The sequence below is a fragment of the Parus major genome, chromosome 5 (genome assembly GCF_001522545.3).
Source record: "Parus major isolate Abel chromosome 5, Parus_major1.1, whole genome shotgun sequence".
In the NCBI taxonomy this organism is placed as follows: domain Eukaryota; kingdom Metazoa; phylum Chordata; class Aves; order Passeriformes; family Paridae; genus Parus; species Parus major.
Genome location: NC_031774.1, coordinates 36,877,557 through 36,900,738, shown reverse-complemented (window position 1 = coordinate 36,900,738; position 23,182 = coordinate 36,877,557). Strand labels below are relative to the sequence as shown.

General features: G+C 39.3%; 1 protein-coding gene across 1 annotated transcript; it reads left to right on the top strand.

Annotated features, from left to right (window-relative positions):
- The first annotated feature begins 415 nt into the window (after positions 1-415).
- LOC107205370 lies at positions 416-22,723 on the top strand. Its single transcript, XM_015629690.2, has 8 exons — positions 416-529; positions 11,155-11,276; positions 12,346-12,484; positions 13,336-13,457; positions 15,146-15,256; positions 18,535-18,641; positions 20,036-20,126; positions 21,271-22,723. The coding sequence occupies exons 1-8, from the start codon at positions 433-435 to the stop codon at positions 21,385-21,387; spliced, it is 906 nt and encodes a 301-aa protein (XP_015485176.1). The 5' UTR covers positions 416-432; the 3' UTR covers positions 21,388-22,723.
- The last annotated feature ends 459 nt before the right edge of the window (positions 22,724-23,182 follow it).

Here is a 23,182-nt window from a genome sequence, read left to right as displayed (position 1 = left end):
GCCCCACAGGCCCCCTTTGGCTTCCGTTTCCGGGACGCGCGCGGGCCAGCTGCAATGTTAAGGTGGCGCCACGTAAAAATCCCGCCGGCACCCGGTGCGGCACGGGCGGGAATCGCGCCGCGCCGTCTTAAAGCCGGGAGGGAGGTGAGGCCGCGGGCGGGCAGAGAGGGCAGAGCTCCTCCTCCGCGGCCGTGCCGTCACGGGGAGCGGGGCCGGGCGCGGTGCCAAGCGGCAGCGCGAGCACGCGCCGGGAGGGGGCGCCGTAGGGCGTGACCGAGCATGCGTGAAGGCCTCCTTCCGGTCGGTGTCGCCCTCCCGCATGCGCACGTGCGGGCGGGGGGGGGTGGGTGGACGCGCGGAGGGCGGGGCTCCTCCCGCGGCGCGCACGTGCGTGAGGCGGCTCGCGTGGCGCCCCCCCGCGGCAGCGGCGCGATGGAGCTGGAGGCGGCGCGGCGCGCGGTGCTGGCGGCCGTGCGGGGCACGCGCGCCGCCGACCTGCCGCGCCTGCTGCACTGGATGCGCAACGCCCGTAAGCGCCGCGCGGGGCCGCGCCCACACCCCCTCGGCCCCGCCGGCGGGCCGGGCCCAGGGACGCGGTGCGGCAGCCGGGGCCGCGGGGGCGGGGAGCGGACCCTGGGCAAGGGGCAGCGTGTCCGGGCCGGGGCGCCGGTCCCTCCCGGGGGCATGCGGCTGACAGGGTACCGGCGGGGCGGCTCAGCCGGGCTGCGGCGCTCGGGAAGGCCGGAGCAGAGCGCGGCCGGTGCCGCCCGCCCTGCCCGGCTCCGGTCGGGGGTGGCCGTGCCGCAGCTGCCCCGCGTCCGGGCCGCACTCCCCCGTCCGGGGACACGGGTGCCGTGTCAGGGGCTGGCGGTGTCGCGGCGCGGGCCACGCGGTGACCCTCAAACCCCGCGGCGGAACACCGAGTCGGCTTTGGATATTAAACTTGTCTTGTTCAGCTTCACACGTGTTCACAGCAGCCTTTGAGAAGTTTGGAAATAGCGGTTTGAGCTAGTTTACAAACGCTGTTTTCCGCACTTGATGTCACCTTAAGTTAACATAGCTTTCTGTTTACTCCCTTGTTTATGCCTGGATGTAATTTCATCAGTGTGCTGCAGTCTAGCATTTTGTGGCACAAGAAGAAAGTAAATATGGGTCAGTGCAGAAGCTGTAAATTTGCAACTGAACCCAAAGGATGACACGGAAAACCTCAGCGGAGGCAGTGCATTAAAGCTGTAGTCATAGTGCCATGCTGAATATAGTATAAAAGCTGCTTAGTCTTTAGGTATATGTACATTTTTCCATTGCAGTTAGGAATCTGGAAGACGCATCCAATCTTGTGATCCAGTCTCAAACATTTAGTATGTGTTTGTCCTGTTTATTAATGATTGTCTCCTGGGATGCTAAACCTACCCTGATGATCATGTGTTAGGAGAAATTCATCATACGATACAGTACTTCCCCAAGTCATGCCCTGCTTTGCTTGCGTTATGCTTCTTGTTTGGGTCTTTGTTCCAGCATGTCCACTTTACTTCCTAAGCCAACACACAGGGACTGTGACACAAAGGCCAGCTCTGACACCAAGAAGTTATCCATCTGTCTGGGTACTTGGAACTGCAAAGTCACTGTTGCCCTGTGCCCTGTGGTTTGCGGCTCCCACAGTCACTCAGATGGAGGGGTAGGACAGATCCTTTTCAAGGTGCAGCAGGCCCTCTGCTGGATTTAGTGGAAGAGAACCAGTTGGGAACAGTGTTTACTGTCCGTGACAGGCATGCAGCCTCCCACCCAAACAGGTTCTTTCTTAGGGGAGACATTGCCAAATGTTCCAGAGCATTTGGGTGTCAGCCTTCATGACTAGAGCAGAGACGGGCCTCCACAGAACTTGAAGGCTAAATTTTGATGGAAGTAGTTTGTGTTAATTGCAGTTAAACATTGTTATTTTCTCTGTGTGTGTATGTACACATACTGTGTGCATGTATATACCTATGCGTGCATATGTCTGCATATGTGCACAGACACAATGCCACAGAAAAACTGCATCCTTTCATTTTTGTGGTTCTGTCTGGACACAGTAGCTTCTGTGCTTGGGTTAATGTAAACAATCTTGTTAGAAGTGGTTTTCTTCTATCCCATAAGCTTTAATATAAAAATCTCATTGAATTTCACATGCAATCATTCATCTTGCTTATTGACTTCACATAAATCATCATAGCTCCTATGCACTATATTAGTTTGTGTGGTGGGCATATATGGCTTTCTCAGCTTCCTGACTTGTTTAAAAATATAGTAAAACACACGGGAGCTTACTAGTGAAACTTGAAAATGCTGAACTGTTTCAGTTAGGAAACTCATACTTACTATTTTCTCCCTTTCAGTTCTATGATCATGTTTTACTTCTGCCATAGGAGGTTTTAGCCAATAGCATAGTTTATGTAGACTCCAAAATCCTTTGTCAGTGAATACATTTCAATATTTTTTTTTATATTACAGCTTCCAAAACTTCCCATAGATGGTTTCTGTGAAAGATAATATGCTATGGTTACTAGCCGTTGTTAGATTATGATATCTGAAATATTTTTTCTGAATTTTGATGATCTAGTTTTTTTTGCCTAGGTTTTTCAATGAAAGGACACATATATTCTTGATTCGTATTTGCTCTTCATAATTATGATACAACCTAAAGACTAGATTAGGTTCCAAATCTTGAGCTACTTTGTGTGAGTATATTTTGGTATATCTGAGCAATCTGTGTCCTTCTATTTTTATACTGTTCACATCAATAGTGATTGCTGCTGCTTCACTATGTGCATCATCTTTAAACATAATTAGCTTTACAGTTACCATTCAATGTCTTTCCAGTTCATATGTTGCAGGTCAGAGAACAGAGTGGACGGGGCAATCAGGATCAAGCAGCTGAAGTAATGAATATGATTTCATCTCTGTAGTCTCCTAGTCAGGCCATCTTCAGAATATTTTTTGGTTTAGGATTCTTTGCTTACAGGCTTGTGCTCTGATAATATGTTATGCTAATTTTCTCTTTCAAAAAAATGCTTATTGCTAATATCGTGGCTGGATGCTATAATTAATATTCTGAGAAATCAAGTTGTACTTTAGAGATCTGCGTCCTTGGCATTTGCTTACACTTTGTGATTGTATTTTGTGAAGTGCTGATGCAGTATACCATAGGCAACCATATTTGTTCCAAGGTGTGTCATTTAGAATGTGTGACTTAGGCTAATCTTATTACCCTGATTGCCACATTTGTGGAGACATTTAGAGCCTATAGAATTTGGTTTCATGCTAAGGCTTATAGAAGTTAACAATGGAAAAATATTAATGTTTGCCAATTTCTTGTGCTCTCTCAAGATGCTGCAGTCTCCCTCTCTAACATACATATATGTTTACATGTAGATACATGTAGACATAAAAGAGTGGAAAATAGAAAGCTTTATGCTTATGTGTAAAAGCTTACATTGTTAAACAATCAAGATATGTTTCACTGCTTCTTTGGGTCATTAACCTGTTCCTGTTTTTCTAATCTCCTTTGTCTGAATGGCTGTGTCCTGCTTTATTTCTAGCTTTCACCCTGATGAGTGCAGGACTAGAGTACAAGATCAGTATCTCTCCCTTACTGGTTTTATTCTCTTGCAGCATTGGACAGTAAGTGAGCAGAGGCATTTGTACTGCAGGTAGCATTCCTTTAGCCTCTTTGCATTTTCCTCAGAGATGCAAATATTTTGTGTGATGTCCTCAGTACAACACTCTTGATGATGCTTTTCTTTGTATTATTTCTTTGAGCTGCTTCTGTGGCTGCATACCGGCAGTAACTTTTAGTGTGGCTTTTTTTTTCCCTCAGAATTGTTGTATTTGAATAATTATTCTGCCCAAGATAGTCCTGTGATAATTAATAGTGCTTGGAGTGAGGATATTGAGGGGCTGGTAGAAGTTTCTGCTGCTGTACCCTGAATACAGCTAGGGAATGTGATGTTCTCTCTGTGCAGAGAGAAGGCTGTTTTATGGGAGATGTAAAAGGTGCCCAGATCTATGTGCCATACAGAAATAAAAGCCTAGTCTTTGGTGATACAGATGTAGGAAGGAAACAAACCTCTGATGAACAACAACAAAAAAAAAAAGGTGGTAGGAATGGGGAGATAATATTCTGAATGAAAACTTAGGATAAATGGAAACAAAAATGTTATCCCCACAGACAAACTTTTTCTGTGGTGTGTCAGTTCCCTGCTTTCTCCTCCTGTATCCCATTCCTGTTTCTGTCAAGTTGTTGAGCTTACAGTTTTACCTCCAGCTGAGGAGAACTGAGGCGTGATTCCAGTGTTAGCTGTAGTCAGGCTTTTTCCTTCTTCACACCACTCTCTGAATTAAAGTGTACGTGCATCCTTAAAGTCCTACATAATGTGGTTGGCCTTTAGGATTGGTGTTGCGAAGACAGTCTTATTTATTACTGTAACTTAGTTGGTGTTTTCAGGCTCACACACTGAATGCATGAAATGTCATTGAGAAACTTCCATGGATGATACAAAATGATTTATAGTAAAGAGAGTTATCTTACATAAAGTAAAGCCTTACATATTTTGAACTGAAAGAACTTTGAACGTATTCTCACTCCAATGATTTCTGACCAGCCTTCCTTAGTAATTACGGGAATGTAAATGAATGAAAGATTCTATCAGTTTTTTCTTCGTATGAATGTGGGGGTTTTTGTGTTGAGAATTTTAGAAATTCCATATCATGTGTGATGGAAGAAGACGTTACTGTTTTAAAGCAGCTGCTTAGCAACACTGCTTGGCTGTTTCACAATCAGCCAGCTCTTCCCACACACTGCAGTGAAATGTACGTCATTTCACGGTGACTTGCATTCCAGCTTTTCTTTTGAGTTAGTCTTAGATCTTAAAGAAAATTAAATAATAAGAGTAGGAAAAAAGAACAGGAACTTTTGGTGTCTTAACTTTTTTATAATAGGATGATTAATGTTTTAATATCCTTTTGCAATAACCATGCTCCAGAAGTTCCGGCTAAGAAAACCTGGGTGAAGCCCAAGAGCTAATTCAAACCACTTGGGGAAACCCCCCTGACCATCCCATTCAGTTGGGTCCCAGCATTTGATGTATAGCTGGGGCACATTTCCACTTGAACCTCCACTGCCCAGACTTCTAAAATTTTCAGTGTCAGAAAAGGTTGTGTTTGGTAAGAATGAATGCTGGAGGAGATAACTAGTGAAGTGACCAAGCTGTCTGTTTACATGAGCAGGAACACAGGAATCAGGGGAAGTAAATACAGGAATCTGAATCTTGAGTTTGAGATTGAAGTCACCAAACCACTCTACCTACTGGCAGCTACTGAATGCTTTTGCTGTACTAGCACTTAAATGCAGATTACAAAGCCTGTCTCTTAGTCAGTGTCAGTGAAACACATATAAATTGCTAAGACCTTAATGCTTCTTGTGTTCTGTCACGGGGTCTAAGATTGAAATATTTTTCCATCAGGGCTAAAACTTACTGTTGTGATACTAACTTCTAACTTTTTTTCAGTTCATGTAACAGTGTAATAAAACACTCCTACAAACCTTTTCTGATTTATGCATGTCCTGAGAAACTTAAATATGAAGCTAAGATTTCAAAGTGATACACTGGACTGAATAGCTGATTGTTCCTTCAGTACTCAAAATATTCAATAACAAGAGTATTATTCAAAATAATAATTGGTTAATAAGTATTGCAAATCTCATTGCACATCTTCTGATTTAAGGATAAACAACATATAATGAAGTGCAAGTTATTTTTTTTGTGGATTCACTTGTACTGGGAACAAACCAGCTTTTTAAGAGGTTGGTGTACAATTTAGTCTTGTGACTTGAAAGTTGAGGGCAGTCAGTGCTGTAAATCCAGGCTTTTAACAGGCAGTGAGAGAGGAGTATCTGATAAAATCAACCTAACTGATTATGGAGGATGTGCTGCTTTAGTACAGTGTTCTGCATACAGAGAAGAAACTTCTCATTATACTCTTAGGAGCAGACCAAGTGTGTCCAGCATTTTCTGTCATGTACTTTATTATCTAGGAATTAGCATGTTCTCTGACTTGCTAGGTAAAGTTATCAGATGATAATATTGACAAGACAAGAAGAGGAAACACGATAAGAAAAAACTTGATTCTTTAAATGTTTCCTTTCAGTCATTGCAGATGGAACTAAAGTGGAATGATTATCTTTAAAAAGGATGAAAATGTGGGTTTCTGCAATGGGACAAGTATAGTATGTGGTTTTGTGTTTGTGTGTATGTGAAAAAGGCTTCATATCCAAATTTGTGGAAGTGATTTATTCAAGTAAAATATCCTTTCAGAAGACATAAAAATAACATTGCATTTTCACTTTAACTGGAATGGATTTACTTGTTAAAATGATACCACAACAAAAATCTTCTTTACTACTCTGTTTGATAAACTAAAATGGGATGTTACCTATAATTGGGTGAATCATCAGTTTTGGGAATTTGCATTAATTTTCTTTATTGTGACAAGTGATACTGGTTTGAGAGAGGTCTCAAGAATACCAAATACTCCCTAAGTTGTTAGTCATTGAAATGTAATAGTGGTGGGGAAAACTAGGGGTTGTAAAACAGTTATGAGACTTAACTTGTTTAGAATTTAACTTCAAAGCTTATTTTAGTCAATTAACCAATGTAAAAGACTTAAACTAATAAAATGAATTCTGATTATGTTTATGTTGGAAAAAGTTGATTGCTTTCTATCAATAACTATGTATGCTTTGAGACAGAAATAATATTTAGATTTCCTGAGGTACTTGATATACTGAGGTCACATATTGCTTCTCAAACTGTTTAGCCAAAAAGGGCAGTACTGAAGTTTTAGGGATGTGCTGCTTCCTCCTTGACTTGGCTGTCCAGTATTATTAAAACATGCTGAATTACTAAATTAACCATTAGTTAGGTAACATGGCTGTTAATATTTGCTTTTCTCTTCTGTGAGTTGGAGTATTTATCTAGAAGACCATAAGGTACTTGCTGCTATGGCTGCCTCTGCTAAATCCTCTTCTTTCCTCTTCTTCAGTGACATTCTGTTGTCATTTGGAAATCGCACATTGCTTGTCTTCAATCCTGTTTTGCAGTGCTGGGGTGTTCAGATGTTGGTGTAGCGGTGCTCTCTATCTGGTGTGAGGCTTTGTGATGTTTTTTTAGCTTGTGTAGAAAGGCTGACTAGCACCAGGGTGATAATGAGGCTTTTTGCAACGTGTTAATTAAATTTTATAAATGCATGTTGAGTAAATCCAGTGGAACCGGTTTTTGAAGTAAAATACAAACACTATGCACTCAGACTTCCTCCATAAACAAATGATTGTGATTCATCTTGCAGTGTTTCATGAACTGTATGTTTCTTTCCTGGTTGCTTGTCTGTTCAATGAACACAGGTTGGCTTGCACACTCTCCATTTCGTGTTGTATACATTTCATGTATATAACAGGTACTAAAATGATATATAAAATAGTTTTCTATTTTTGTTTCTTCTTTGAAGATCCCTTTTAAGGCAATACTGAGATTCTCAAGAGTGAGCAATTTGTTAAACACGAGGGTGGAGTTGATAAAACTACCAGCAGAGGTGCATATTTTCATATTTGGCATTGGTGTTTCCTACTTGATGGCAATCTACAAATATTTGCATACTGCAGAAGTAAATGAGTTATTGTGGTAGCTGTTGCTGTTTCTTGCTTTGACAGGAAGGAGTCGACTCTCCGTGTCAGAGTTCAGTCACAGACTATACACACGTGTGTTGCACACACACCTTCTGCTGCAGCTGCCATTTTGTCATCTCAGATGAAGTCTGTTCAGACCTCTTTCTCCTTTTTGTTCCTGCTTGTTGTGCTTTAGAGTATGAACTGATAGTTAGAAAGGAGCATTTCCATTTGTCATTTATTTTTCAATGTCAGCATTTCAACAGTTTTTTCTTTGATGTGTTGTCCTTAGGACTTGTTTTGAACAGAGCATACAAGAAGTTGTGTGTGCCATACTTTGTTTTGCAAGAAGAGATCAGAGGCCTTATAGAAGAGAAGAGATCAGGCGGTGTACAGATAGAACTCAGGGCAGGGGAGGGATATTCTGGGTTAGAGGAAGACAGATGTGCTACCTGTGTCCCACTGAAGGTGTGTGTTTCTCTGCTGTGGAGCTGGAACACTGAGTAGTCCGGAGAGCTATCCGTCACTAATGTTGGCCAGGAAAGGTCACCCAGGCCATGAGGGAGCAGATCCTACTGACACACTAGATCTGGGAGGAAGAGAGTTGAAGTTCTGTATTTGCATTGTGATGTGGCTGGCCTGGTGGTCTAGGAACACTTCCTGTGTTTCATTAAACGCTATGTATGAATTCGATACTCTTAACAGGCACTATAACAGCTGGATGAGCTCTCTTGCATAGTAATAGTATTGTTTTAACGCAAGTGCCAGATGTAGAGGCTTATTGCCCACAGGCACTGATCTGTTCAGCTGCTAATATCAGCTTTCTACTCTCTTGTTCTGTCTGTAGCAGGATTTTTCCCCTTGCTCCCTCAGATGTTATCCACCTCAGCAAACTGGCGCCTTGGCACTCTGAGGGCATGTTGTGGTGCTGATGGTCTCAGTTTAAGTTGCAGTTAGATTTTCCCACTTTCCCTTCCCATAATATCTGGGTTTATTTCTCTGCTGAGTCACATCCATAGAAATCTTCCCCTGAGCTGATTGAAGAAATCGCTGTGCTTCTGGGATGTTCAAACAAACTTGCAAATTGTTGGATGGGCTGTGAGTTTGACAGGATGGGTGCTTATCAGAGGTTTCAAATTAAAATGCTGACAAGCTGGAGCTGCTGCGTTGCACCTGTTGTGTTGGTGTTGCTGCTGTTGCAGCTGCTGCCTCTGTCCCTCCTGTGTTCCTGGCTGCAAAGCGTGCATCTCTTTAGGAGCTGTGGTTCTGGAGAGCCTAACTGTGAGCACTTTGGAGCAGTGAATTGTCTTCCTGGAGTATAACAATTACCAGTAGTAGTGGTCCATCAGGGCCTTGGAGCATTACTGCTGTACGTTTAATAAATTATAGATCAAATAGATCTTAAGGGAATATAAATATAGATACAGATAATTTAAAGTTTCTGCTGCCTACTACAGGTGATTCGGGATTATCTGCTTGGGTTAATTTTTGGATGTGTTGAAAGAACCATTTATATTTGCACTCTTAAGAAGAGAGCTTTTTGCACCAATGAATGATAGTTTCTTTAATCATATTGCTCTCACTGCAGTGTTTAAGCAAAAAGAAGCATTTCAGAAGCATTTCATAGTTTAAAGGTTTGTAAGTTTCTGATTCCTATACTAGCCTTAAAATTTCTCACTCTTTCTAGCATTTCCTGTGATCCACAGGAAAGATTAAATATATTAACATAGAGAAACTTGTAGTGTGTTCTGTAGATTTATTTTTAACCTGTTTGCCATCAGGCTTTTCTGTACTAATGTTCCCACCTGGAACAACAATGCTAGCAAACATTGCCCTTTTTTAAAACACCTGTAAAAGCTGTAAGATTTTCTTTTTGTGAGTGATGCACATACATGTAAAAAGCACAGTTGCTGCCCAACATGTTCGCAGTCTAAATAAAACAAGAAGCCAACCAGAAGGTATGGGGAAGAGAGGACATACATGTCCAGTTTTAGACTAGATTTAGTAGATGGGTTTGGTATATTTTTTCAGGATTAGATTAGTGGTTGCTTTTTGTTGGTGTTAGTTGTCTTTTACAGGTATGTAGCTTTAACCTGAGATGTGCTTTTGTTTAGAATCAGTTCAGCATCCTCAAAGCAGTGAGATATCCAGACAAATAGGAATTTCATCTAGCCCTTCTTTTGAGGAAAACATAACAAGAAGAGAGCAGGGTACAGGCATACAGCAGATGCCAGTTAGGAACATCATACTATTAACATGAAATTAGGGGGTATAAGCGGGATGTTGGTTGCAAGATGTTAAAAGTCTGGTAAGAGCAAGTAAACCTTCAGCTGGAGTGTCTGGTTCTCAATACTGCAGGTCAGAAAGGATGAAAAGAGTCCAGGAGATCCAAAGGGAAGTGTTGAGAATCATCACACTCGAGGGAAAAAAAAAAAAAACCTAGATAGGTCTGGATAGGCAAAACTTGGTTTTTCCTGGAAAGAAGACTGATGTGACAAATGATAAGTCTGCAGGGAGTAGTTGCTATATAATGGAGAGGAACAAAGTTTTCCATTTCCATTGTGAATGGGGCAGAAAATAGAAAATTAGTGGCAGAGGAAATCTAAATCAGTAATTAAGATAGGTATTCCTTTCTAATATTAATGTTAGTCAAGCACTGGAATAGATGGCTAAGGGTGGTTGTAGAGTTTCCAGCATGAAAAATCTTTTTTAAAAGAGCAGTTTGGAGAAGTAATGACACTTAGTATTGACTGAACCTTGGTAAAAGAAATGAGTAGTGTCTTCACATGGTTTCCTTCTCAATCTTTTTTCTAGATGTCTTTAAAAAAATGTGCTAAAGTAATGCAGGAATATTCTGGAAAAATAGCAAAAATTTACAGTGTGGCTTTGCAAAAATGTATTGGTTTACATCCATTCCTATTTTCCTTCTCATTTGAAGTATTTTGATAGTTTAGATAATGTAAAATATATTGTGAGTTGAACTGTTGAACTGTGCATTATCCCCAATTTTTCTGTAAGTTTATTAGAAAGATCATACGTATAAAAAGAAACTTGAATTAAAAAAAAAAAACAAAAAAAAGAGGCTGCATTCAGGAAGCTATTGAGTTTCGTAATTTCTCCAATAGTTCAAAAACATCTTTGATGTTTTTTATATCTTAAGCTGAAACAGTATCACTTTGGTGGCAGCCCAGACTATCATATGTGAGTTATAAATTTATAAATATGAAAATAATTTGAGATTTCAGAAAAGCATTGCATTTATTTTATGTGGCAAAGTTATTACAATCCAAATCTGTCATTGGCTGGAAAAGCTAACAAAGGCTGAAAAATGCATACAAATAAAAAACCTTATCCATCTGGTGTTGTTTATGTATTGCAACTGTATTGTACTGGTCATCACTTAGTCCACGTGATCTGCATATGATTGTTCAAGGGTTTTTGTTTGTCTTGATTTACAGATGACTTTGATGAGCTTGTGGTGAGTAACAATGATGTTGTGCTCAGAAATATCGCTGAAGATTTGCGGAATCGTTTACCCATCGAGGCAATGTTTACTTCAGAACATCAAGCTGTTCAGAAAGTAAGCTAATTATGGTTTGCTTTTGCTGAACCACATCATTTATTCTGATACCATTTTTAGCAGTAGTTCATAGTAGAGAATGAACATGGATTGAAGTATAGGAAATCTCAGTTTGGTTCTCAGGTCTGTTGCTCTGTGTTTGCATGACTCCAAGAAAATTGTTTCATAGTTTTTAGTATTTTGATCATATGTATTTGAGATAGCTTTCATTCTGTGTGGTATGGCACCTGTCACAGTGACTCTTTAATGCTAGCTCCATAATAGACTCTAACAGCCCCCTTAAAGGCAACAGTAACACAAGGACAGTGTTTTGCTGTTGCTATAATGTGGGCAGCCCAGAGATGATCTCCAGCTCTTTTCAGATTCTGATGGCTCAGAAAGAGGTGGGCTGTGAGTCCTGTGGGAAGAGAGTGCACCTTTTCTACTTGAGCTGTCAGTATACAAGGAAAGTTAATGCATTTTCCAGAAAACTGGTGCATGGCTCTTCAGTGGGAAAAGTGGATTGGCCACATGCAGCAAGCCTGGAAAAGGGAGGAAAGATGAGTAGGAGGATGAAGATTATGCCCCTTGAAATGATGAGAACTGGTACACTTCAGATTGAAAGTGACACCCATGTTAATCAGGGGTGCTTCTAGATAGAGGCATAAGGCACAATGATGAAAATAGTCAGTTGAGGCTGAGAAGCAGAATTGATCTTTCTGCTAAATTTAAGTAACATACTCCTTGTTAAAAGAAGAGAAGAAGTTTCTTTTACCCTATATGTTCTCTATAGCTGAGCAAGCACTAAAGAGACAAAATTTACATCTGACGCCCTACTCAGGTATCAAAACCAGCTTTCTTTCGTTTGTCAACTGCCACATACTGGTTTTTTCAGTGGAATTTGAATACCCAATTTACATGCAGGATTTCTATTGTTTAATTTTTATTTTTTTTTAATTGTTGCATAGGGAAAAACATGGAACTCAGGGATTTTGGGAAAGGTAGGATGGTGGGACAGTTAACATGTGACAATGTAAGTGAAGTTAAGAGACTGGGTTATGCCTTTCTAAGGTTTTGTTCCTCTTCTCAGATACACCAGCATCCACTGCCCATGATTCATGTTGATGCATTCCTTTATGATGATGATGTTGTTGATTCATTGTGTGAGGAGGGGAAAATGAGTAGGAGCTACTGCACACAGTGTGGCTCATACAAAACTGCATCTCTAGGTAAGTGTTCTTTCGGGAACAAGAGAAACAAATTGAGTTTAACTAAACTGGTTTGTGCAGCGACTCAGCTGGACAAGACAACATCCAGCTGATGGAGGACTTTGTCCAGACTGGTGCAATACACAGGCCGGAATTATTTCCCATAACCAATGGAAGGAGCCTCCTACACATGTAAGTTGAATTAATTTGCAGTGTATGAGTGACAATTGTTGCCCAAAAACTGGGCAGGTAAGAGGCAGGCTATGTACCACTGGAGAGGAAGATGCAAGAGGAAGTGTAGAGTGTAGAGTCCATGCAGTAGCCTCGGTTTCCTTTCACATGCTGAAAAACAGTAGAAAGCACCATCTGTCTTAAAGCTCGTGTGTGGTGTGGTACAGATCAGTGCCAGTATAGCACAGACATTGAAAGAATGGTTTATATGGAGAACATTCCATTCATTAAAACTTTGGAGTTGAAATTAAAGCTATTAATATGTCTGCCCATAAAAAGTTCTGCACAAATTGTGTTGAGCTTTAGGTACTGAGTTTCCTTTTTCAGTTAAACAGTTCCAAGTTACCTTGTTTTGTATTTTTTAACATTATACATTATTGTGCAGAAACAGGTAATTCAGTTTCATGAAGAATTTCAAAATTCTCCATGTAAGGCAAGGAATCTCCAGACTTGGGACAGGCTGCTTGGCTGATTACCTCTGATCTGCAAACCCTGGTGTTCCAGGGTGCCCAGCACTAGTTCAGTCAAGAAACCACACAAGTTTTCAGTGAAGATAATTCCTCAGGTTACTATTTCAGTGGTTAATTACACAGTAGTTAGTACTGCCCACCCAACACCTTTGTTCTGTTCTTATTTCCCAGAGTTTATTTCGCATTCCTTTTCCCTCATGGAACTGAAGTTTCTTTATCAACATGTACTGCCTGACCTGACAGGAAAGGTAGTGGTTGACGTTGGCTCCAGGCTTGGTGCAGTGCTATTTGCGGTAACTTCCAGCACAGGAATTCATATTTTATTACTGTGACAAACATTTTCCCTCTTTTCTGACTGCCTACTCTCATTACTCAATCTTGGATGGGTCATTCTGAGAGGCACCTCCGATCTGACTCTCTGAATAGTGTAAGGTGCTGTTTACTAGCAATTTCGGTTCTTCCTCTGTTCCTCACAAGAGGGACTACAAATGATCTTGCTTATGGAGAGAAAAAGTCTGTTGTCCAACAGCATGTTGCTGTCACACATGCTGCTCTTTTTCTTGTTCCTGCTGTCTCTTTCGTAAGTAAGTTTGTCCTCTCATGTCTTGACCATGCCTATATATAGATTAGTTATGTTAAATTCCTTTATGAAGCTGATAAACTGTTAAAATACACAAAGAAAGGCTTTGATATGAATTTGTCTCTAAAAACATATTGTCCTGCTCTGCATTTTAAAATGCACATAAAATACTTCATCGAGAAACTTGAGTGCAATTTTGATTGCTTTTGGCATGGCTGGTATAACATATGGCCAGCAGCAATGCAAAACACACATTACTACTTTCTTAAAAAAGTCAGTGTCTGCTTAGGGCTCAATCTTGCAAACACTTGAGCATGTGATTTTACTCATTTGAATAGTCTAATTTTGGGATTACTCAAATGAGGAAAGTTACTCCCATTTGTAAATATTTGCAGAATTGGGTCCTTAAATGGTAACACTAGGCTAGGCTGATTTTGTTTTGAAGTATTTAAATCCTTGTATTATTATAGTAGAAGATACTCTCGAAGCACTCTTTCAGAAAAGAGTTCTGCTTTGTAACATGGTCTTGCCTTGGAGCAGTGACTTCACAGGTTGCTTTTCTACTTTCTGAGTTGAACAGTTTCAGAAAACCTTAATAATGAAGTTGTAATATATGTGAATCTCAGATATTCTGTGTCTTCAGCGTTGTCTGGCAAAGTGTAATTATTGTGCTCAATGGAGACAGTGGCACTTAAAGCAGTATCTTTGTTAGAGCACTGTATGCTCAAGTATTTGTACTTTTTTTTTTAACATTTCCAACAACTTCCCAAAATCTTAGTCCAAAACGAAACTGTTTTTTGGGCTTAATATTACATCATAATTTAGCTTTTTTTTTTTTTTTTTTTGCATATGTACTTGCATCAAGCATCTGAAAATGTCTGTAATACAGTAACTTAGAGGTGCTGGCAAAGACTTGATATCAAAATATCCCACTATATTATTGGTACATTGTCCTCCATTTTCACTCATTTTGACTATGTTATGTTTAATATTTTTGTTATTTTCTCTTGATATTTTCTTCAATTCTCCCAAAAAACCAAAAACTACAGTAGAGTCTTTTCCCTAAACACTATTTTCATAACGTGTTTTGTACACCTTTTTTCTTTCTTAGACTATTTTCCATCTGTTTTGCAGTTGAGGTGAACTTGGAGCTTTCCTTTCCTTCTTGTTGATGTGTCACTTTGGATCTCTTACTAAAATTTGTGAGGCTTAAGTGGGAATTGCCAAATCAGGAGCTTAGCTCTGAAAAATATTTCACATCCACTGAAAGACATTTCTCAACTCACTATTTTAAAATGTTTTTTTAATATTAACTCGTGTTTTATTTTCTTCCTTTTAAATGAAAATTTTGAACTTGTTTTAAAGGCATCACAGTTACTAAATTTCCTTTTCCTAATATAGGGTTATCTTTATAGCTCAGCTTCCCAGCTGTATGGAGTAGAAATGAATGCAGACTTTTGCCAGTTGCAAGAAATGATGATTACAAAGTATGAGTTCATTGACAGAATAAAGGTAACTAAATGTATGTTTTAGTTTACGTATTTTTAGCCACTATGTGCAAGGTATCTGGTTTAAGTGAGTGGCTGGCAAACCAGCATTCTGAGAAATTTCTGCCTTTGCTTGTTTTGATCCTAAACAAAGGCTTTGCGTTAGGAAGAAAAGATCTTACAGTAGAGAGGAAGAGGGAAATTATCAAAATATGAATCACTTAGCCTTTTTCCTGACTGGACTTACCCATTGGCTCACACAAAACAGATACATCTTAGCTGATTCTCCCAGTGAAATCAATTACATCATTGCCGCTCACTTCTGCGAAGTTGAGTGTATAAAGAATTTCTGTCACAAACACGAAAGTAAATGTGTGTGATTCACTTTTGTTAGCAGAAAAATGTTGGTAGGATTTGCAAATTTGCATCTAAGGACACCTAAATGACTTAGAATTATCTGTATTTCCTTTCGTAGAATGTCCATGTATATGTACCTTCCAGAAACAAAATGGGTTTCAGACAAAATGCTATCATTATGGGAATCATTTCCCTAGTTTCATTATGGGAATAGCTACTAATATATTAAAGAAGAAAAAAAAATTCCTTTCTGGACCATACCTATTATTTTGTTACCAGCAAAAGTCAGTAAGTAGAATATGCAGAGTAGAATACTGGCTTTAATCCTGTGTTGAATGCATGTGCTCTTGAATGAAGTCACACAGACTGCTGAGTATAGCAATTTCTTTGGTATTAAGGTAACCCAATTTTAAACTAAAAAGAAAAAATAAACATAAAATATTTAACACAGGGTAAGCAGTATCATTGGGTTGCTCATTTCAGTTGCAGTTGCTGACAGTTTATCCATAACCTTTGGGTTTTGCGTGTGTTTTGTGTTCATAACACTTTATGGTGATGAAACTGAAAGTACAGTTAGGAACTCTGTCAAGTTAATTTAGTGGAACTGGAGATCTATAAGCATGTTTTTCAGCCCTGTGTATTTTTTATTATAAGCTTTTATGTATTTTCTTCACACCTTGTAATTCTGCTGAAGTATTCATTTTGGAGCATAAAGATAAGATAATAGGTTTTCAAAGCAGTGCCCGAGGACTTAGCTATTTGAGTCTCATTAAATGCTAATTTAGTCATGTGATTCCTGTTATCACACTGCTTTGAACATTTCAATCTTAGATTTTTATTTCACCCCCAAATGAATCCTCTCTAGAGGTACATTCAGCTTGAAAAGTTGTGAGAATCCAGATGCTGGTCATAATTCATGACACAAGTTTGAAAAACTTTTTAGAGACTCTTCTTAAATAAAGATTGTTTTTTTCAAGATATTCTGAATTTTTATTAGAATATGTTCCTAAAGGATAGCAAAGTGAAATGGTATCTTTAGTGGCTAAATCTCTGAGTGAACCTTGTGTTTCTTTGGTAAACACTTGTTTTGTTAAAGTACATAGAAGGTTGCTCAGCATCTTTTGCCATTTGAGGAAACAGATACTGGGAGGAAAGTAAACAGTTCAACAGATCTTAGGAAACTTTAGATCTCAATTCAGAAATTCAGAAATTGCCTGTAGTCATGAAAGGCTTGGTGTGTATTTGTTGGACTACAGGGCAGTTTTAAAATCAGTTGCTGCCTCCTCTGTTGTGCTGGCACACAGCCAAGCAGATCAGAACAGAGAACCAAAATCTGCAAAATTGGGATTTTGACTAGAGCAGTACCTGGGTCTGGCTCATTGTGCAGCCACACATGCTTATGTGGTCCCAAATTCCCCAGGAGTAATGTGTTTGGGGAGAGTGACCCTTAGGTGACTTGGTCAGTATGGTCACTTGCTCTGTAAATACAGAGTAATTTTAGGTCAAGTCTTAAGTATCATTCAAGTCAAGGAAACATCAACATATATTCAGAGTTTTCCAGTAGTTCAAGGATCTTTCTGAATTGTAGTTTAAAATACTAGGACTGTGATTAGTATCCTATCCTGTGCATGGGGTTATTCCTCCCCAGGTGCAGGACCCTGTATTTTCCTCTGCTGAACTTCAGAAGGTTCCTCTCTGCCCATCCCTCCATGGTGTCAGCCACACCTCCCAGCTTCCTGTCATCAGTGAAGTTGCTGAGAAGGCATCTCCTCTTCATCCAAGCCATTCATGGATAAATTAAGCAATACTGGATCCAGTACTGAGTTTTGGGGGACACCAGAATTGACAGGCCTCCAGCTAGACCCTGTGCCACTGCTTATGGCCCTCTGGGATCTGCCATTCAGTCAATTCTCAATCCTCACTGCCCACTCACACCCTGAGTTTGCCTGTGAGGATGTGAGAAATATGTCAGAAGCCCTGCTGAAGTCAAAATAGACAAAATCCACTGATCTCCCCTCATCCATCCAGGTAACTGGTTCATCACAGAAGTCAATCAGGTTGGTTAAGCATGACTTCACTTTAGTGAATCCATGCTGACTGCTACTTATCCCTTCAAAAGATATTCCAATTTACATTTCTCATCAGATTTGGGATGCAGAATAATAGAACATACTGAGTTGAAAAGGACCAACATGGATCATTGAGTCAGATTGATAGATTTCTCTGTCTTTAAGAGGAAATCAAACATATCAGAGTGTTAATGAGCATCCACATTCTCCTGTCTCACTTGTTTTGAAAAATGACATGATGTGCTAATACCCTTTTTGGGAGGTGAAGGTAGATGAAATCAAAACAGCTCCTCCCGTGCTGACTGGAGAGGCAGTTGTTTAGTAGGATCCTCCAGAGCTGCTGAGCATCCTGCCTTTCCAGCATTCCCTGTCCCAGTATGCATTGTGAGAATTCAGCTGTCAAATCTGAGTCTGTAGTATCTTTTCTAGCTATAATCCTTCAGTAACCCACTGACCCTAGGAGATGCCTTTTAATATCCTCAAAATAGCTTCAACTTGCTTAACTTCTTTCCTGAAATTACTGGACATTTGTGATAAAATATAGGAAAGTGAAATGTAACAGTCATCACATACATCATCTCCTCTTTTATGGCACACGGTTCTAAACCAAAATTCCGATGCGCTTTATTTTACTTAGCATAATGGATTGAGTATTTTAATTAAAGGAGTTAAATCTGATTTTTTTTTTTTCATTTTTGAAAGGTTATTAATCGTTGTGCATGTCAGTTTTATCTTCTATGAAGCCAGTGAAATACCTGTTTTTGTGACTGGTTCAAAAGGGTGGTAGCAGGTGCTGTATTAGGCTGACAGGCCTCTTGACTTCTCAAAGGGTGTATTCATCTCTTAATTTATGCCTTGGGAAATTTTTCTCCTTCAGGTGGTTCATGCAGACATCTGTACTCAGCCCTCACTTCTGCAGAAGGCTGATGTTGTTGTAATGAATAATGTCTTTGAATATTTTCTTGACAGACAGGAACAAGCCAGGTAAGCTCTGTGTCCAAACAAGTTACCTATTCCTTTGGCAATATGTGTGTAACCTTGTGAATTATGGAAAACCTTAAGGTTGTGCTTTTTGAAGGCACATACATAATTTATATAAGGAAATTGTTTCATACTGCCTACTTTTAATTGTTATACTTAGCTGCTAAGGTGTTCTGGCAGTTGTCTATTGTTAAACCCACTAAACACTGCTGCTTTGTTTACCCAAACCTTGGATTGAATCCTTGCACTGATATGTTAAAATAGTATCTTGCTGCTAAAGAATCTGAAATAACTGTATCAGCATAAAGCTTAATCTTCAGAAATAAGACCAGTCATTCACTTGTGGATGTCAGAGCTTTAATATATACAGACTACAAAGCATGGCTATGAATGATATTTCTAATAGATATTCATAAGGATGTGGTAGCAAACAAACATGTGGCTAAGGTTCTCTTTCAGGTACAAGACACTCACAGATGAGCTTTTCCTAATCCAGCAGCATCCATTTAAAATGTAAATAACTTGGTCATCCAAAGTTTAGAATGGGCAGTCAGAAAGAAGGAGTACCTGTGTCTCCACTTGGTCCCAGCCAAGTCTGACATTCTGTACCAGCTTCAGCTAAGGCTTGCCCTGCTGCCCTGGATACCAGGTGATAATGCCAACCAGAGAGGCACAGAGTGGATGGGTAAAGGATAGTGGGTGTTTCAGAATGCCAGGAGGTATGTTTCCAGGCACATGACTGAGAATTCATTTGATTCTTTCATAACTTGGGGATAGTGGTTTAGTGTTGCATTACTAGCATGAAGACAAATGACATTTGAAGAATGCTGGAAATTAAATTCTTTTTAGTCTGAATTGCTATGCTGTGAGAAATTATCTTACTTGCAAAATAAAAAAAAAAAAAAGGAGTGCTGGGGGCTATATTTAAACACTCTGATTACTAATGTCTTAAGAGAAGTACTTTGTCACGACTGTACACGAAGTATGTATGTATGTAAAGAGCAGCTTACTGTGAAGCTTAATAAAGGACTGCACTTCAGGACTGGATTTTCTTCAAACCCAAAAATTTAAAGGGGCCAAATGTCAATGTTCAATCCTTGTTCAAAGTGAAAGTCTTGGCAATACTAAATTATATGCATGTATGTATGAGAATTATAAAGTTACAAAATCTAACATTGTAAATCCATATATTCCCTGTGGTTTTAATACAAAGCTTTGTTTTATTACTGCAAATATATTTGCTTAGATATTAATAATGACTGATAAACATGTATTGCAAGTCTTTAAGGTTAGTCTACCTCTTGCCAATTAACGGCATGTGTTAGATTGATTGTATATCAAATATTGGGGTTTTTTTCCCAAAAAAAATTGGTCATCTACCTTTAAATATGTTTCAGAGCTTGGGAATTTATTGCTTGTAATGTAAGGAAAAGAGGGTCCTTATTAGTGACAGTTCCAAGTCTTGAGGAATCACTTTCAAAGCTCCAGGTAAGTTCCCTCAGCCTGTTTTAGCTGACAGACTTCATTATCTTCTGTGGAAGTGGCATTTCTGTAGTTGAAGTTAGCTGCTTGCCAGTATTGCTGTAAGGAAGGATATATAATATTTTGCATAAATTAAAAGGTGGAAGACTCTGGATTCTGTTTTGAGGTTGACCACCAACACATCTTCCTGTACTTCAGTTTTCCTCCTGTAAAAAGGAAAATCCCAGCCTATGTCAGTAGGCTGCATGAATCATTGTATTAACATGAGTATTAATACGGCAGGATGAGCTTTTGGAAGTACAGATTAGTGAGAGATGTGGTCTCCCAACTAGCCAAGTGACTGCCATCAGGCATCTTGAATCAGTTACATAGCTTTAAATTGTGGTTGGAAGCAAACATAACAACAGTGCATCTTGCAAACATGTTGAATGCTCTGTGGTGTTCCCTGAGTAGTAAACACACCTGATCAGCCACGCTCTGCTCTCTTTCCATTCTGCCATTGGTCATTGCTAGATCATGTGTGTGACACTTAGTCAAATTACATGGCCTAGCTTTAGCTAGGAAACTAAATGCTGATCAGACATGACAAGGCAATGTACAAAGTGACTTGCTGACAACAGTAGTTAGTTTTAGAGAAATTGAATCACCTGTTTGCTGTATGTTGATGGGTGAAGTAGATTGTCAGCCCCAAGAGCAGCAATGGTGTCATTTGAACTTTTCATGGAGCAGGCTGTAGTCACAGAGCAGCTGAGAAGCCCTTTGTAGCCTTAATACAATACTTCCTGGGTGTGAAACAAGAAAATACCTGTGATTCTTCCACAATACTGTTAGCTGCTCCCTCAGCACGTCTGTCAGAATGTCACCTTCTGGTCAGGATGCTTGGGGCTTAAACAAATGCATAAAGAAAAGCAGTTGTAGTATGCTAACAAAATATCTAGACTATTGACTGAGATAAGTTTTAAAGTTACCTTTATTATCTCCTATTTGAGTTAAAATGGGTTTTCCATAAATTAATTTATCATTGCCGTATAATTTGGAATGACTAATATTATTTATGTCTTGCCTTCCTAATGTTGAAACTCCTTAACCTTGAAACTCCTGCTGTTTCTTAACATGGTGTTGATTTAAGGATCTGCTTTCATTGTTTCAGGCAGATGTACAGCTCAGTCAGTGGGTCGAAGAGGTGCAGCTAAACTATGATGTGTATATGGAAAAGGATGTTGACAGAGAAGCACTCGAACAGATACATTTATACAAGATCCTCTAGTACCTGGGAAAATATACTAGTATCCTTATGTTATATATTTTGGGCCTAAAATTAATTTGGATTGATTTGTGTGAATAAATCCAGTCAAAATCCATATTGTGGTTAATTTGAGTCATATATGTGTTTTTTAATGAAAAAGAGTCTTTTGAAACGTGTTTTCTTACAGTCATTTTGTCTTAACACAGTATTTTGACTTTTAACTAGGATATATTTTTATGGTTTATCTTTTCCAGAAATGTTAAAAAGAGCATCTGCATAGTAATGCTAAAAGAACTTTTGGTCAGTAGCATTGTGCACTGCCAATGTTTACTAAATATATCAAACCTAAGAATAGGGAATCCTTGTAAACGTGAATGATAAGAATGCATTTAGCATAATGTTACATGAAAGCTGTGGTGCTGTTTCATTTTTGTATAAACCATTTATTATTATCAGTAATAATATTTATTAACAGCATTATTATCAGTAATAATATTTATTAACAGTATTATCTTTGGTGTTCCTCCTATGGAATTAGTAGGTTTTCTTTCCAGAGTCTGCTTGATAGCCAGATTATTTACTGGCATATATTATGAGGGAGGCAAGTTCATCTATTTAGTTAGTTGTCCTTAAGGTGGCTGTTAATATAAAATACTGAAGGACACCAAGGAGTCATGGAGAATTAATACAGCAAGTCCAGGATGATGGAACTCTTTTCCTGCACTTCTGCTGCAGATGGTAGGAAGTATAATAAAGGGTTAAGAAGCTGAAAATTCTGAACAGGTGTCACAGCTTAGAAGAGACTTGGTGGTGGCGTAAAACAGTGGAAATTCGTAACAGAGCCTCCTCAGGGAGAAAAGATCCACATACGCCCACCACATTTATATTTAGATTTTATACTCTAAGGATGTAAAGCTTTTAGTCAGCTGAAGAATGTTTCAGGTTTTAGCAAACATTAACAATCCCAAGTGCAAAAATATTAACTCAGGAGTTTTGGACTGAGTGTGTTGTGAATTTAGAAGCATTGTTAAAACATTTGCTGCACAACTTATGTCTGGTGTAAATGGGAAAACATTAAATTGGATTTCAGTCTTCAAATGATGTATGGATCAGTGACTTTGATAATACATGATGTAAGCAAAAAAGATCAGTGGCCTTTAGGCACTCACTAGCACAGTAAGTAAATGGGACTGTAGAAAGGATAGTGAGTTTTAAGAAGTGTTACTTTCATGGCCTCTTCAGAGTGGAAGAAGATGTTGTAACTTAAGTGATACTGAACTGCTGCTCAAATACTGTGTTGGATCTATTCTTCATGCATTTAAAAATGAAAAAAAGATGAAAAGTTTTTCTTAAAACATTTTATCTTATTGGTTACTTAGTTGTCAGTGAGACAAGTGCCCCTAGAAAAGAAGCCTAGGAGAGGTTAAGCAACAGGGTGGAGGAGTAATGCAAGGTTAATAGATCTAATAAGGAGAGAACAAAAATGAAGAAATGCATGCGCAGTTCAGAATGAGGAAATGAGCACTGTAGTAATCAGTACAGTGGAAGCTGTGACTGGAGTGTATAAATAGGCTGCTATAAAAGGAAAACTGAATGGGTCATAAAAAGCTACTTCATAACCCTACTACCATGTGAGCAGAAAACACCATGTTGGAATGTTTTATACTTTTTCCAGAGGTCCTGCAAGATCTCCCAAATCAATTGTCAGGATGTAGGGCTCATGATGCTGGCTATGATCTGTGCCCTGCACCTTGTTTTGGTAATATGGAAACTACAACTTTCATTGTAGTTGTTTCCCCCCTTCATGCTGAGTCTT

What these genes read in the sequence shown, in the direction of transcription:
- LOC107205370 (XM_015629690.2), top strand. Translation starts at nt 433, where the DNA reads ATGGAGCTGGAGGCGGCGCGGCGCGCGGTGCTGGCGGCCGTGCGGGGC. An exon ending in GCACTGGATGCGCAACGCCC is followed by an intron (nt 530 to 11,154) that starts GTAAGCGCCGCG and finishes CTTGATTTACAG; the next exon opens with ATGACTTTGATGAGCTTGTG. An exon ending in AATCACTTTCAAAGCTCCAG is followed by an intron (nt 20,127 to 21,270) that starts GTAAGTTCCCTC and finishes TCATTGTTTCAG; the next exon opens with GCAGATGTACAGCTCAGTCA.